The following is a 15,592-nucleotide window of genomic DNA, read 5'->3' on the forward strand; positions in this document are numbered from 1 at the left end:
TGATGGAGGTCACGTGGAGTCATAAAATAATATTCAGATCGGCTGCTCAAAAACGAGGACTGAGTTGTCAATGTAAGAATGATATCAGAGTCAACATCTCGGCACGGAAAGCGCATACGACTTTTGAACCTGAGGTATCTAATTAGGCCTACTCTTGATGTTTAACACATAAATGTCAGCTTTGAAGATAAAGAATAAATATGACCTTGGTCTGAACTAGAGCTGTAGGAAAAACAGCAGTTATCCCACTGATCTGATCTGGACATCGTGTCCTGTGTATCCCCCAAGACTCAGAGAGGACTTGCTGCTCAGGCTATGTTTGGCTCCCACAGGAGTGTGTGCCATCTTCACACAGGAGTGTGTGCCATCTTCACATCCTGCCAAGGAGAAAGCGCTTTGTGTCCAAGACTTTGCCTTCAGCTATTAAACCTGCATGACACAGTGACAGAAGGAACGCCATTACAACAAATGCCTGTATTGCCCCCACCCATGGTGGCGGCATCTGTTGCTTTTTCTTGTGTATATTTTTCTGGTTTGGCATCTATATTCATGTGAAAGGTAAAAAATATCTTTTGACCAGCAGGTCAATGAGGGTAGGACAGAGTGTACATTTATGTTTCTAATCCTGTCCTTACTAAAGGGACCAGGGCAAAAATAACTCTTTGCTGATTAGAATAATAATAAAAAAGAAAATGTCCATGTCCATGTGAAATTGATCCTTATTTTGCCAAATGTCAGTAAAACTAAAGGATGTATATACGGTGAACGGTTTAATAAGGAATATGTTACAAGTTCAATACAAGTTAACCTTTTTTTGGGGTAGAATCTGTGACGTCATATATCTGTCCAACATTTTGTAAAAACAAACAAAAATTTAATTGATTGAAATGATTTGAATGACAGGTGTCTGGGGTGAGAGGGTTGAAAATTAAAGCGATATTGGTGACGACAGCTGCCAAGAAAAGTCGTTTCAGATGGTGAAGTTATTATATTTTGACAAAAGACTAACATTTACTTTGAAATAACCTGCTGATGAATCTTTCACAATAAGAGCGCGTAAAAGAAAGTTTTCTGATTTCATGTTGACTTCAAAGCGAGGAACCCGTCCCTTTAAAACAACCCAGTAGCAACGCGCCTTTTCATTGGCTGCAATAAAAACACAGTGCTGAGCGCTGAGAAACCTTTCAGACTCGTCAAATTTCGCAGGCAGATTTAATTTCCGAAAATAAAGATGAACTTCAAAGAGATGATTATGAAAGTCTTTGACCAGAATCGGCAAATCGCATTATGCGCTGCAGGCACAACTGTTGCTCTACTTGGACTCGGTGTCGTGTATAAATATATGCGTCAGGAGAAAAAGTTAACCCGAGTTGGAGTTGTTACTCAGCTGCTGGTTCATCCGATGAAGTCTGGGAAAGTGGTGTCGGTAGAGACAGCAGAATGTCTGCGAATGGGGCTGAAATATGGCGAACTGCGGGATCGGTGAGTATTTGTTAGAAGTGTGCTTTGCTTTCCAATCGTGCAATTTCTTTGAAAGCATAGACTGTCTGTTTCATACGCGTTTAAATGTACTGTTATATGGGTCAGTGTGCGAACTATCAGTGACTTTTAATGATTTACCGTCTGATACAGATGCTAACGAAAGCGCTCGAGCTGTTGCCATGTTTTTGTCTATTTTGTACCTTTTTTGTGTACTAAAACTTTTGAAAACTCAGTGAAAATATGAATAGCCTACTTGTATTTTATGTAAATGCTTAATTTTGTCGTCTTCCCACGTTTTGTTTTTCTTTGGAGGGGTTCAAAGTTCAGACACCTCTCAAACCACTCATAATTCGCGACATAACATTTTGAGCACATATTTTGTTTTGTTGCAGTCACTGGCTGGTCATCACAGAGGATGGACACATGGTGACGGGCAGACAGCAGCCTCGTCTGGTGTTGGTGTCTTTGAGCTGTGAGGGGGGGCAGCTGTGTCTTAACGGACCCAAGATGGAGGAGTTGAGGGTTCCTCTTCACCAGCCCAGTAATGCAGTTGTGGACTGCAGGTACATAGTGCTACAAACAGTGACCCACCCCACCAACACTTAAAGGGTTAGTTCACCCCAAAATGAAAATGATGTCATTAATGATTCACCCTCATGTCGTCCCAAGCCCGTAAGACCTCCGTTCATCTTCGGAACACAGTTTAAGATATTTTAGATTTAGTCCGAGAGCTTTCTGTCCCTCCATTGAAAATGTATGTACGGTATACTGTCCTTGTCCAGAAAGGAAATAAAGACATCATCAAAGTAGTCCATGTGACATCAGTGGGTTAGTTAGAATTTTTTGAAGCATCGAAAATACATTTTGGTCCAAAAATAACAAAAACTACGACTTTATTCAGCATTGTATTCTCTTCCGGTTCTGTTGTCAATCCGCGTTTACGATTCCGCAGTGACGCTGCTGACGTGTGTCTGGTGTAAAAATTCTAACTAACCCACTGATGTCACATGGACTACTTTGACGATGTCTTTATTTCCTTTCTGGACAAGGACAGTATACCGTACATACATTTTCAATGGAGGGACAGAAAGCTCTCGGACTAAATCTAAAATATCTTAAACTGTGTTCCGAAGGTCTTACGGGCTTGGAACGACATGACATAATTTTCATTTTTGGGTGAACTAACCCTTTAAGTCACATTTAAATGTATGTAATTCATTGGACAGCTGACCTCAGGGTGGTTTTTATGCAATGTTAATCAATAGCTTTATTATTAGTTAACTTTAGCTATGTTTCTATCAACCTATTTTTATGTGTATTTTGGGATATTGCATAAAAAAACGCTACATGGAAGTGCCAAGATGCGCATAAATCCCATGAATAAACGTAGGCGATGTGCTCAATTGAGGTGGATGATATTTTTTTTTACAATAAGTAGACATGCGCATAAACTAAGATGGAAACTCATTTTCGAAATAAAAACCCCTTGATGTGCAAAAAAAGACCTAATGAGATTTTGCCTCAATCTTCCCCGACTGCAGTAACTTCCATTCTTATGACAGATACAGTATTTTGCGTGAATTTCCCTGAAGTGTTATAAAGTCAGTTTTCTCCAAGTTCACACAGGTGTAGTTCTTCACATTAACGGTAAACATGTTCCAATAACGTTGGACAACCTAAATACATTTGACTTAATTTTGAATTGTAATTTATAACCTGACAAACTCCTTTCGTTTAACCCTCTGGTGCTCCTCATTTGGGAGTCACACTTGATATCTTCACGGTCAGAAGTGACCGGACACATGAAAATGAAACTTCCTTCACCCCAGTAAAACCAATGCAATATAATTTTGTTCAATAATATTGTTTATTTAAAAAAAAAAAAAGTCAATGAATGCAGTATTTCAGATTAATATAGAGACTAGGCATTTTAAATCCAATTTTTGAAGTCAGATTAGCTCCAGAAAATCAAATAAAACATGTCATCTCATGGTGTTACCACTAGATGCCTGTATAGCTCTCTATGGAGAGGCTTGTGAATTCTCTAGTAGTTTTTGGACAAAATTACTTACTTTTAAGATGTGGATTTGAATGTATTTTTTTAGAACTTCTCAAATAATACTTTGTCAAGGTTTATAATTTTTTTAACATTTTTTTTTTTTTAATGTGAAGTTTACACGTTTTTGCATTATTATTACTACAGTCAAACCTGAATACAGAGAAAGCATTTAGATACACTTAACATTAAAATTCAATAATTTTTTTTTACAAAAATAAACAGGAATGCCTTATCACAGCTTAATCCATCTGGATCTGATCTCATTACAACCTCTTATTTCAGTCTTCTGACTCAATTATGCTTTATGGTAATAGCCCTATTGCACTATGTAGCACTATTGATGTTTTAGAGTTTCACCCCTTCATTGCTGAGCACTTTTTTTCTGCATCGTGGCCGATTTGTAGAGAATTTGTGTGTTTTTGTCGATTTCCCTTTCATTTCCTATGGTCAGTCATTTTTGACCGAAGAGCACAAGTGTGACTATTTTTTTTTCCGACCACTTAGCCTGCTCGAATCATGGCCTAAATTTTTTGTGTGTTCACATTCGAATGCCATAAAAGTCACCAAGTTTCGTAACATTCCAATGAAGCTGTGATTAAAAAAAATTCAAAACAGAACATTTTTCGATCACAATTCATTGGTGTGTGTGAGTGGGTGTGTCTGTTTTGCACTCTTGATGTTTTAGAGTTTCACCCCTTCATTGCTGAGCACTTTTTTTCTGCATCGTGGCCGATTTGTAGATTGTACACAAAAATTCTCTGAATTTGAGTTTTTGTCGATTTCCCATTCATTTCCTATGGTCAGTCATTTTTGACCGAAGAGCACAAGTGTGACTTTTTTTTTACGACCACTTAGCCTGCTCGAATCATGGCCTCAATTTTTTTTGTGCTCACATTCCAAATGCCATAAAAGTCACCAAGTTTCGTACCATTCTGATGAAGCTGTGATTTTTTTTACATTTCAAAACAGAAGATTTTCCGGTCAGAAATGACCCTTTGTGTGCCTCTGCTAAGCTAATTCATTTTATGTGTGGCCAAAGTTTCCTTTGTAAGAGAGTTCTTCTAGTTGAAGTGGCATACTGAAACTTGAAAATAATTTTGCTTGTGTGTCCAGAGTCTTTAGTATAGACGTTCAGGGCAGGGACTGCGGGGACGATGTGTCTGACTGGCTTACTCGATACCTGGAATCAGACAAGACCGTTCGCCTGGTGCATTTTGAACCTCATCTAAAGGCCCAGAGACCTTCTGAGAAAGATCCCCTCTATCCTAAGGACGAAAAGGTTTGATGGACAGTCCTCTACATGTCTCATACTACAAATAAAATAAAATAAAACTGTAATATTGACTCTTGAGATGTGGGATAAAACATGTCTCAAAATTGTACCTGCGATTTACTTTTTAATATAGCAACATTCCTACTTTTAAATTAATTAGAGAGGAGACATTTATTATTTATACATTTATTAATTGGAGAATGAGAAATACATAATTATATTTTAGTATTTTTATTTTAGCAAAATTATATTACATATCACTCAATCATCCTAAAAGCAGAACTATAGATGTATATTTAAAAAGAAAAAATACTGTCATGACAGAAAAGAATCACGACAGAGGTGAGTAATTAAAAATATATATTTTATAAGGTTTCACAGCTGTGCTCCTACCTCCTTTCAACATGTACGAAAATCTAGTGCAATATGACTTTTTTTTTTATATATTAGTAGGCTACAATACACAAAACCAATACTATGTGAAATCACAATTTTTGGAAATGACTTGTCATGACTGTAAAGAAGAGATCTAATGTTTCCTGTGACTTTCTTTGGGTTATATGTCTGTTATGTTATATATATGTTATATATCTGTCACTGGCATTATCTGATCTGATTTTTCAATTCTTCAGGTGGCCTATCCTGATGCTGCTCCCATCATGCTAATGTCGGAGGCCTCTGTTAGGGACCTGAATAGCCGTTTGGATAGTGATGTTACTGTCTTTCAATTTCGTCCCAGTATTGTTGTCAGTGACTGTGAGGCATTCACAGAGGTATAACTGAATAATACAATATGAATGATATGATATGAAGGTGTGTTATGATGTAAAATAAAACTCTGTTATTCCTACACCAGGACACATGGGATCATATTCAGATTGGCCAAGTGGAGATGAAGAGAGTTGTTGGCTGTGGAAGGTAAAGTGGAATATACACTGTTCACAAGTATAATCGTTAGTAATGTAAAATATTTAATTCTGTGTATTAATATTCAGATGCCTCTTTACCACCGTTGACCCTGAGACTGGAGTCATCACCCGGAAAGAGCCACTGAACACGCTCAAAAAGTAAGTGCACACATTGGATTGAATTAAAATCTACCCAGATCAAAGGGCAGAGCTCACAAGTTCATGACTGTTGTGTTTAGTCAATCATTTTCTTCTTGTGCTTCTTGCCAAAGAACTTGGCTTTGTTTCTTTTTAGTTAATCAGTTACAGAATCTGGAAAAAGAATCACAGTATTACACGGTATAATGTGTAAAGCCTCCTGCTAGGGGTGGGCGGTATGACCAAAATTCTATTTCACGGTATGACTAATTTTATTTCACGGTAACGATATATTTCACGATATAGTTATTTATATATGTAGCTATTCTCGAAAAATCAACAAAAAGGGCTTTGTATAATAAATAAACCCAAATACTTTAGAAATGAAAAGTACTTCACATTGTTTTCTGTTTCTCTTATTTGGTAAATTATTTCTTTGGTAAACTATTTAGATAGCTAAATATAAACAAAACACACTCATCAACTTTTAGATGAACTGCCCCCAACTGATTGATATTAAATACAACTCATAGGTGCAATTAAACTTTAAATAAAGTGTTTCTGAATAATTTTTCAATCTCATGTTATGCTTTACTTCATCAATCAGTTTATAATATCTGAATATTTTATATTGAACTATTCTATACATGATAAATTAGTTATTTCCTTTTAATTTTGTAGGATTGTAATACTAGTTATGTTTAAACGTGTTCCCCGGTACATTTTTGCCATGTCTGCTTAGGCTACACTGCGTTTTTAAGGGGCTTGTTTTGCTCTTTTTGTGATATCTGGCAACCCGTCACCCTGCGCTTTAATCAATAGAAGTTCAGAAGTGACTAGCAGGAGAGCAGCAGTTTGAAAACCGAACAGCAGCTACTGTTAGTGTTGACTAAGTAGCCTAGTTTAAATTATACACACCTTGTAACTGCGTCATTATTTGACCATAGCCCGGTGAACACCGCGCTCCCTCTCAGTGCGTGTGCACTGTGCACGCGCGCGTCTTCTGCATCAGTAAAATGCGATCGGTTAATTTGAGTGTCAAGTTGTAATCACGTATCGAAACAAAGAAAGATTTTATCAACTGGTTCAGTGGCCAATTATTTAGAGTTAGAAATATATAACTCGCGATGCATATTTAGTAATTTTGCCTCAGATAGGCTACAGGATTACACATTCACTTTAACAAGCAGGTTGCACATTACCACGGGCGGCAAACTGTTTGCGTGTTTTAAAACTATACATAAGAGACGGAAAGATGCTGATAACTATACATTATTTAAGGTTATTTCTATTCGTTACGATATTGATGAACTGTTGTTGTCCAGCTTTCCCCGTTGCGAGCGTGTACTAATCTGTAGCCTGTGCTGCACTGCTCTAGTGAACTGCTGCGCCTTTTCCCCCGAAAATATCACGTTAACAACAACAACAACCCTTTAGAAAATGTAATTCCTTTGTGGATCATCTTGATCTGCTTTCTCCGTGTTTCTTTTTACAATTCTCAGTGTTTCAGTCTCACGCACGTTGGACGCGAGTTAACCACGCCCACTTATTTGCATGTTGCGGTATACACGGAATAAAAAAATCTGTTACGGTTGACATTTTCTACCGCGGTAACGATATATACCGTCATACCGCCCAGCCCTACCTCGTGCACACCTGGACGATTATCGCGCACGCTTCTCGTCGACGTTTAACGTCTTGTGACTAAATAAAGGGCGCCAATGTGAGTATGCACAGCAAAACGGCAGGCGTAAAAGCGTAATAAATAAAAAAACGCCTCTGGTTCGTTTTTTGGTTTGACACCCCTCGTTAAAAACTGGCCGACCAATGAGATTGGCGCTTTCGTTCACATGCCTGGAGCTGCTGAGGTTACAGCACTTGGTGGCGCTCAAGCACAAAACGGTCTTGCCGAGCACACATTGATAGAAGAAGAGGAAGTAAGTAGACGAAGAAGAAGATGCAACGAGGCAAGATAAATGTAGAGCTGCTAGTCTCTTTGGTGTCTGAAATATCCATAATCTACGGTGGCCGAGAGAGCTCAACGCGCTGCAACTGAAGAAAACGCATGCAAATAGAAGAAAACTCATGCAAATAAAATAAAACGCATGCAAATAAAAAAAACACCTGCAAATTAAGAAAACATCTTCATCAGTTTCACAACACACGTGTGCTCCAAATACTCACAACACCACCAAATACATAAACGCGCTGCAAATAACACAGAGCACAACGGAAATGTTTCCAGGGGAACCAATTAAGTGACGAACCTGGCTGGGACGTGCTGGCATCGGCTGGCATAGATATCCATATATAAATCTATGCGTGCTGGTGCTTACAGCTTAAAATTATACTTTATTTATTTATTTATTTATTTATTTGTTTGTGTAAAACATACAGAGATTAAATTTTTTATGACATACAACTTGTATACAATGTACAAAATGTATTAACAATATGTTCAATGTCATCAGAATACAAATGAGAAAAGAACAATGAGCTGGAAACTAAAATAAATAAAAAAGATAAAGAAGAAAAACATGAAGGAAAGATATTTATCTATAAGTTACATCAGTTACACTGTACAAATTGTTTCATGTTATTACATTTTCATAAAGAAAAGTTTCGTAAGAAATGTTAGGTAATGTAGGGTCCAAAATTTTAAAGTTGAGACACAGATATATAACGCATATTTTAAAAGCTTTTTTTGTAAACTAAAAATAAAAATGTATTTGCATCCGTTATGTGAACAGCATCATATTTCTGTCATAAGACCAGCTGATGGACACCGTGCTGCGTTGTCATGGGAACATCCCACGTTGTCTTTAGTTGCTCCCTTCATCAAGTGCGCTCCACACGGCTGCCTAACAGCACACTAGAGCCTTGCTCACTCCAAAAGGGCTCTGCATTCTGCCCTTCGAAGGGAGTATGGCATAGGGAAGCTCACGAGCAATAAGCATAGACAGTATAAGAAATGGACAGAGCCATCTCATTGGAACTCAGTTGAGACAGTTGAAGCCCACTTTTAGCGATTTTTGAGCACTTCCGTTCCTGACGCTCAGACTCAAACCGACTCAAACTAAGCTTTGATGACGTGAGCAACCTGTCTGACAGACGTTAATCTTCTAGTAGCTGTGCGTGAAAACTGCCAACGTTAATCTTGCAGAGACGGGGAACTTGAGCAAAGAGTTCTTTGGCGTGAGTGAGCAGGAGTAAGTTTTCCGTTGCTTTTATGGACTCATTATCTATGGGCTTCTCCCTTGACGGGACGCCCCCCCGATTGCCTGCGAGCTTCTCCTCCTGTCTGTGCGGTCATTTCTGTACAGCGCGACAGAGAGGACAATAAATAATGGACAAATGGAGTCTTTAAACGCCTCAGATGTAAAGTTATTCGCTGTCAAAGTGACGCCAAAATGAATGGTAGTCAATGGAAATGCTAACGCAAGTGAAGTTCTGCTACAAGATGGCGGTACCCGGCCGGCTTCAACTTCCGGTCGATGGATTACCCCCTTGGCAATAAGCACGTCTCAGCCGGGTTCGTCACTTATTTGGTTCCCCTGGAAACATTTCCGTTGTGGTCTGTGTTATTTGCAGCGTGTTTTCTGTAACAGTTATTTGGTTGTGTTGTGAACTTTTGCAGCGCGTTTCCTTATTTGGAGCACACGTGTGTTGTGAAACTGATGTGTGTTGTGAAACTGATGTTTTTTTTAATTTGCTGGTGTTTTTTTCTATTTGCATGCGTGTTTTTTTCTATTTGCATGCGTTTTTTTCTATTTGCACGCGTTTTTCTCTATTTGCATGTGTTTGCTTCAGTTGCAGCGCCTTGAGCTGTCTCGGCCACCGTAATAATCTGTTTGCCAGTTAGCAAAAAGTGTGTGAATGGTTTTGGCAAGTACGTAAATACTGGCTCTCTTCTTCTTCTGTGTGACAAGCGAGTGTCAGAAGTGTAAAGTTGCGCAACGCCACGTTGGTTATTTCTGTTTTTCAATAAGCACTATCTACTGTCTACAGTGAATTTGCACGTTCACTCGGTGCATCGCCACTGAAAATCGCTTGGGTATGAACTCAAAACGCTGGCGATAATCGTCCCGGTGTGCACGAGGCTTAATGTGTAAAAAAGTATTCAGTTTGTTTTATATGCTGATTTTATTCATATTATTGTGGAAACTGTGATAATTTGTTTTTTAGGATTCTTTGATGAATAGAAAGTTTCAAAGAACAACTTTTATTTGAAATAGAACTATTAAATATAATTATTTTTCAACATAATAAATGTCTTTATTAAATAAATGATTCAACAAAAAAACCCATACAATTTTGTTATTTGATTAAAAACTAAATTAATACTTTTATTCAGCAAAGATGCATAAAACTGATCAAAAGTGACAGTAAAGATATAATGTTGCAAAATATTTCTATTTCAAATAAATTAAACTATTAATCAAAGAATACTTAAATGTATCACAGTTTCCACAAAAATATTAAGCAATAATGATAAGAAGGGATCGTGTGACATTGAAGACTGGAGTAATGATGCTGAAAAATTGAGCTTTGATCACAGGAATCAATTACATTTTACAATATATTAAAATAGAAAACAATTATTTTAAATTCTTTAAATGTTTCTCAATATTACTGTTTTGTTATTTTGATCAAATAAATACAGCCTTGGTGAGCAAAGGAGACTTTCAAATAAAAAACAAATATTATCAACCCCGTGTATATATAAATTGTATATGAATAAATATATTTGTGGTGCAAACACCAACCCAACACCCCCTTCCCCCTTCAAAAAACGAAATCATAAAGGAAGCCCTGATTCTGCGCATAGGGTAATTTTATTATATCATGTTGTTGGCATCTCTTAATATATCCACGGTTTTCATCACCTACTTGATTTTTTTGCTTCATAGCTATCGACTGACTGACCCTAACCAGAAAACTTCGCCAATATTGGGACAGTACTACACCGTCAAGAAAACGGGTATCCTTCATGTTGGTGAACCCGTTTATACGATCACCTATTGAAACTGGGCCGGATGGAATGATATATCAAACCATATATCAAAATCGAGTGATTAATTTACATGCGGACTAATTTACAGTTTGTGAAGTTAGAGTGAATCAATATTCTTATAATTTTCATTGAATAAGAAAAATAAAATCATATGTAAAGATTGTTTGTAAAACTTTCTGTATTGGCTGTAGAATTATGGTTGGAATAGATCAAATGTCTTGGAGATTACGAAACCATTAGTCTTCTGCAAAGGTAAAGGGACACAACCCTATACTTTTTTTTTGTGGGAAGATTCTAAAACATAAAAATCTTCTCTTTCTCAAAATAATACCACAGGGGTGAGTAAATAGTAACAGTTTTCAACTTTGAGTGAACACATTCTTTAATTTTCAAAATGTCACCTTTTATTGCAATGAGAAGATATGAATTCTGTGATTTGTGAGTAAACCGTATTCTACCTCAAAATGACCAGTGTATTAGCAAGATAATTATGCTGCATTGTGATAAGAATCAGGTTTCATGTTACAACTCAAATCAACAACTTAATTGTAACAGTCTGTGACTGATTTAAAGAGGCATTGAGTATATGATGTTGTCAAAAACCTCATGCTATTTCAGTATTGTTTTCTCTCAACATGTTAAATGATCCCAACCATCAGACAGTGAACTATTGAATTGAATTACCAATACTGGGATTTTTTAAAGGAGACCAGGCATACTGAACATAAAGCTTTTTGAAACGTAATTAGTACTGTGTTCATTTGGAAAACACCCAATAGATGGTGCCATTTCAGTGGTTACAAGGAGTTTCAGTAGAAGAAGGCAACCAGTGACACTTAAACTACGTTTCTGTTTCTCCACATTTACAGTTTATTTTATGTAGTTGCTAAGTTAAGTTCTTTTCCTCTCAATGTTTTAATCTAGGGATGTCAAACTCCGTTCCTGGAGGGTCACAGCCCTGCAGAGTTTAGTTCCAATCCTGCTTCTACACGCATACCTGTAGTTTTCAAATAAGCTTGAATAAAAGCCTTGACATCCCTGTTTTAATCAATTATTAACTGTTAAAGGGATAGTTCACCCAAAAATGAAAATTGTGTCATTACTTACTCACCCTCAAGTTGTTTCAAACTTGTATGAGTTTCTATCTTCTATATATTTTGTTGGATTGTCCTGGACTTAATACAAGCAGAATGCTCTTTTATGAAGTTACTTCACTTAAAGACATATTTAATAAGATTATGCCTGAAACTGTTTGGGATTTTTTTTTATCATAATGTTAATTTAAAAAGTCTTGTGTAATATGACTTGCTGTTTTTGTATTTGTTTTTATTGTATTTATGATATTTGTATTTTTGTAATTTAATTTTTTCCATGAAAATAGCTTTGAATGCTGACATGGCATTAAATAAAAGAATCTCAATCTATCTTCTATTGAACACCAAAGAAGATATTTTAAAGAATGTTGGTAGCCAGACAGTTGACGGTATCCATTGACTTCCATAGTAGGAAAAAAAATACTATAGTCAATGGGTGTTGTCAACTTGTCAATCATTCTTCCGAATATCTTTTTTTGTTTTCAACAGAAGAAACTCATACAGGTTTGGAACAACATGAGGATGACAAAATGTTCATTTTTGGGTGAACTGTCCCTTTAATGAGGAGATTTTAAAGAATTTTTGTGAAGATTGTATAGGAACAGAAATCTCTAAATATTCTATTAGAATGCATTCTGTCTTCTATTAGTGTGTTGTCATTTGTGTATTTCTGCTGTGTGGCAGCAAAACGTGTGTTTTTTTTCCCCCCTACACATGTGCAATGTGTATACCAGATATTGCCCGGGTAGACTAGGTTGGACGTGGGAATGTCCCACTTCAGACCTCAGTTCAGTTCCAGTCAATCACACTCACGTTCACATGTTGTCATGTTGCCATGACGCATCAAGAATTTTTTTTGTCAATTATGGCAAAAACAGAATAGAAATAGCCTAAAATACTGCCATTCACTTTGAAAACAGCTGACGAAAAGCTCAAATGAAGGTATTATATATAAACGTAATGTCTAATGTTAAAGTTTGTTTCTACGTTTGACTTACGGTAGCTCTACACTATGCGCATTAGAATCTTGGAAGTGACGTCAAATTGCGCGTCTCGCTGAGGTTGGGGTTGAACGAGCAGGTCGAATGTCTCACTTTGAGTGGCGTTCCATACGTTATTTCCAAGTAGGATTTGGGACAAATCCATATTCTGAGCTGTCTGGAATGCAGCATTCAATTCTGTCTGTGACCCAATATTCTCACAGTACCTTCCATCTTTGGTCCAACAACTGGCTCCCAGTGGCTGTTTAACTAACTTGGTTTGTCACTTAATAGTTTTTCAGCTTAAAATAGTTCACCCAAAATTGGAACATAGAGTGAGTAAATGATGACAGAATAAAATTTTTGGGTGAACTATGCTTAAGATGCTTTCTTAACTGCTGTTTTCTCACCCCTGTCATTTTTGCTGGGTGTTTATTTTGTTATTGAGAGGAAAGCATGCAGCACATATTTAGATATCGCTCTGAACAGAGTTCTCTCAGCATTGTGGATGATGTCGAGACGTTCGTTAAAATTTATATTGCTGCAAAGGTATTTGCAACCTCTTTTGAAGCGAAGAACGAAAAATAAAAAGAGCTTGAGAAATAAGTTGCTGGCTGCAGTTCACTTAATGGCCACCGGTGTCGCTAATAACAAGGGTTTCTGAATTCTACAAATAGCCCCTTTAATATAAATTGAAGAAACGGAAACGGATGTAACTTGAAATAATCATCACAAAATATATATACAGTTTCCGTGGTAGAGAAAGTTAACATAGTGAAAACGCAGATATCATAAAATAAAAGGAAAAATCCTGTGATTATTGATTCTTTATTGAATTAGTATATTTGCATGTACAGCGGGGGAAATAAGTATTGAACACGTCACTATTTTTCTCAGTAAATATATTTCCAAAGGTGCTACTGACATGAAATTTTCACCAGATGTTGATAACAACACAATGAATCAGTACATACAAAGAAACCAAAACAAATAAGCTCAGAAATTAAGTTATGTGTAATAATGTGAAATGACACAGGGAAAAAGTATTGAACACATGAAGAAAGGGAGGTGCAAAAAGGCATGGAAAGCCAAGACAACAGCTTAAAACTATTAGTAATTAAAAAGCAATCCAACCCCCTGTCCGTGCACATTAATAACAGCTGGTTCAGTCCCAACGGATGGCCTACAAAAAGGTCTCATTGCCAAGGTGTCACACAAGACACATCTCATGATGGGTAAAAGCAAAGAGCTGTCTCAAGACCTTCGCAACCTAATTGTTCCAACACATAATGATGGCATTGGTTATAGGCACCATTCTAAGCTTCTGAATGTTCCAGTGAGCGCTGTTGGGGCCATAATACGGAAGTGGAAAGACAATCATTTCACCATAAATTTGCCTCAACCACTGCTCCTCGCAAGATTTCAGATAGAGGAGTTAAAAGAATAATCAGAAGAGTTGTCCAAGAGCTAAGGATCACTTGTGGAGAGCTTCAAAAAGACCTGCAGATAGCAGGTACTGTGTTCTCAAAGAAAACAGTAAGTAATGCACTCCACCACCATGGCCCGTATGCACGCTCACCACGCAAGACTCCATTACTGAAGAAAAAAAGCATGTTGAAGCTCGTTTAAAGTTTGCTGCACAACATTTGGAAAAGCCAGGGAAATACTGGGAGAATTTAGTGTGGTCACATGAGAGCAAAATTGAATTGTTTGGATGCCATAATACACACCATGTTTGGAGGAGAAATGGCACTGCACATTACCCTAAAAACGCCATACACCTTGGTGTTAGCTCTTGGACAACTCTTCTGATTATTCTTTTCACTCCTCTATCTGAAATCTTGCGAGGAGCAGTGGTTGAGGCAAATTTATGGTGAAATGATTGTCTTTCCACTTCCGTATTATGGCCCCAACAGCGCTCACTGGAACATTCAGAAGCTTAGAATGGTGCCTATAACCAATGCCATCATTATGTTTTGGAACAATTAGGTTGCGAAGGTCTTGAGACAGCTCTTTGCTTTTACCCATCATGAGATGTGTCTTGTGTGACACCTTGGCAATGAGACCTTTTTGTAGGCCATCCGTTGGGACTGAACCAGCTGTTATTAATGTGCACGGACAGGGGGTTGGATTGCTTTTTAATTACTAATAGTTTTAAGCTGTTGTCTTGGCTTTCCATGCCTTTTTGCACCTCCCTTTCTTCATGTGTTCAATACTTTTTCCCTGTGTCATTTCATATTATTACACATAACTTAATTTCTGAGCTTATTTGTTTTGGTTTCTTTGTATGTACTGATTCATTGGGTTGTTATCAACATCTGGTGAAAATTTCATGTCAGTAGCACCTTTGGAAATATATTTACTGAGAAAAATGGTGACGTGTTCAATACTTATTTCCCCCGCTGTATATAGTATATTGTATTGTATTGTTTTGCATTTGTAAATGTAATTCTTGCTAAATCCATTTTTCCAAGCTTAAGAATCTCATAACCAGCATGTTTGTCGCTCATTCAGTCAACGGGCTCCTCTTAACTGGGAAAGAGAGTTAATCATTTTCTTCCTGTTGGAAGACTAGCACATCTATGTGAAATATCTCACTAAGATGACAAACTCGGTGAGCAGGAAAATGACAATAGCATTTCGG

The 15,592-nt window shown here is 37.2% G+C and overlaps 1 protein-coding gene across 1 annotated transcript; it reads left to right on the forward strand.

Annotated features, from left to right (window-relative positions):
* Positions 1–1,187: 1,187 nt before the first annotated feature.
* Positions 1,188–10,955, forward strand: marc1 (mitochondrial amidoxime reducing component 1). The gene is made up of 7 exons (XM_056245517.1): positions 1,188–1,482; positions 1,875–2,045; positions 4,655–4,820; positions 5,447–5,587; positions 5,671–5,732; positions 5,810–5,881; positions 10,771–10,955. The coding sequence occupies exons 1-7, from the start codon at positions 1,232–1,234 to the stop codon at positions 10,883–10,885; spliced, it is 978 nt and encodes a 325-aa protein (XP_056101492.1). The 5' UTR covers positions 1,188–1,231; the 3' UTR covers positions 10,886–10,955.
* The last annotated feature ends 4,637 nt before the right edge of the window (positions 10,956–15,592 follow it).

The sequence above is a fragment of the Rhinichthys klamathensis genome, unplaced genomic scaffold (genome assembly GCF_029890125.1).
Source record: "Rhinichthys klamathensis goyatoka isolate OS25496 unplaced genomic scaffold, OSU_Roscu_1.1 h1tg000032l_1, whole genome shotgun sequence".
NCBI classification, from domain to species: Eukaryota; Metazoa; Chordata; class Actinopteri; order Cypriniformes; family Leuciscidae; genus Rhinichthys; species Rhinichthys klamathensis.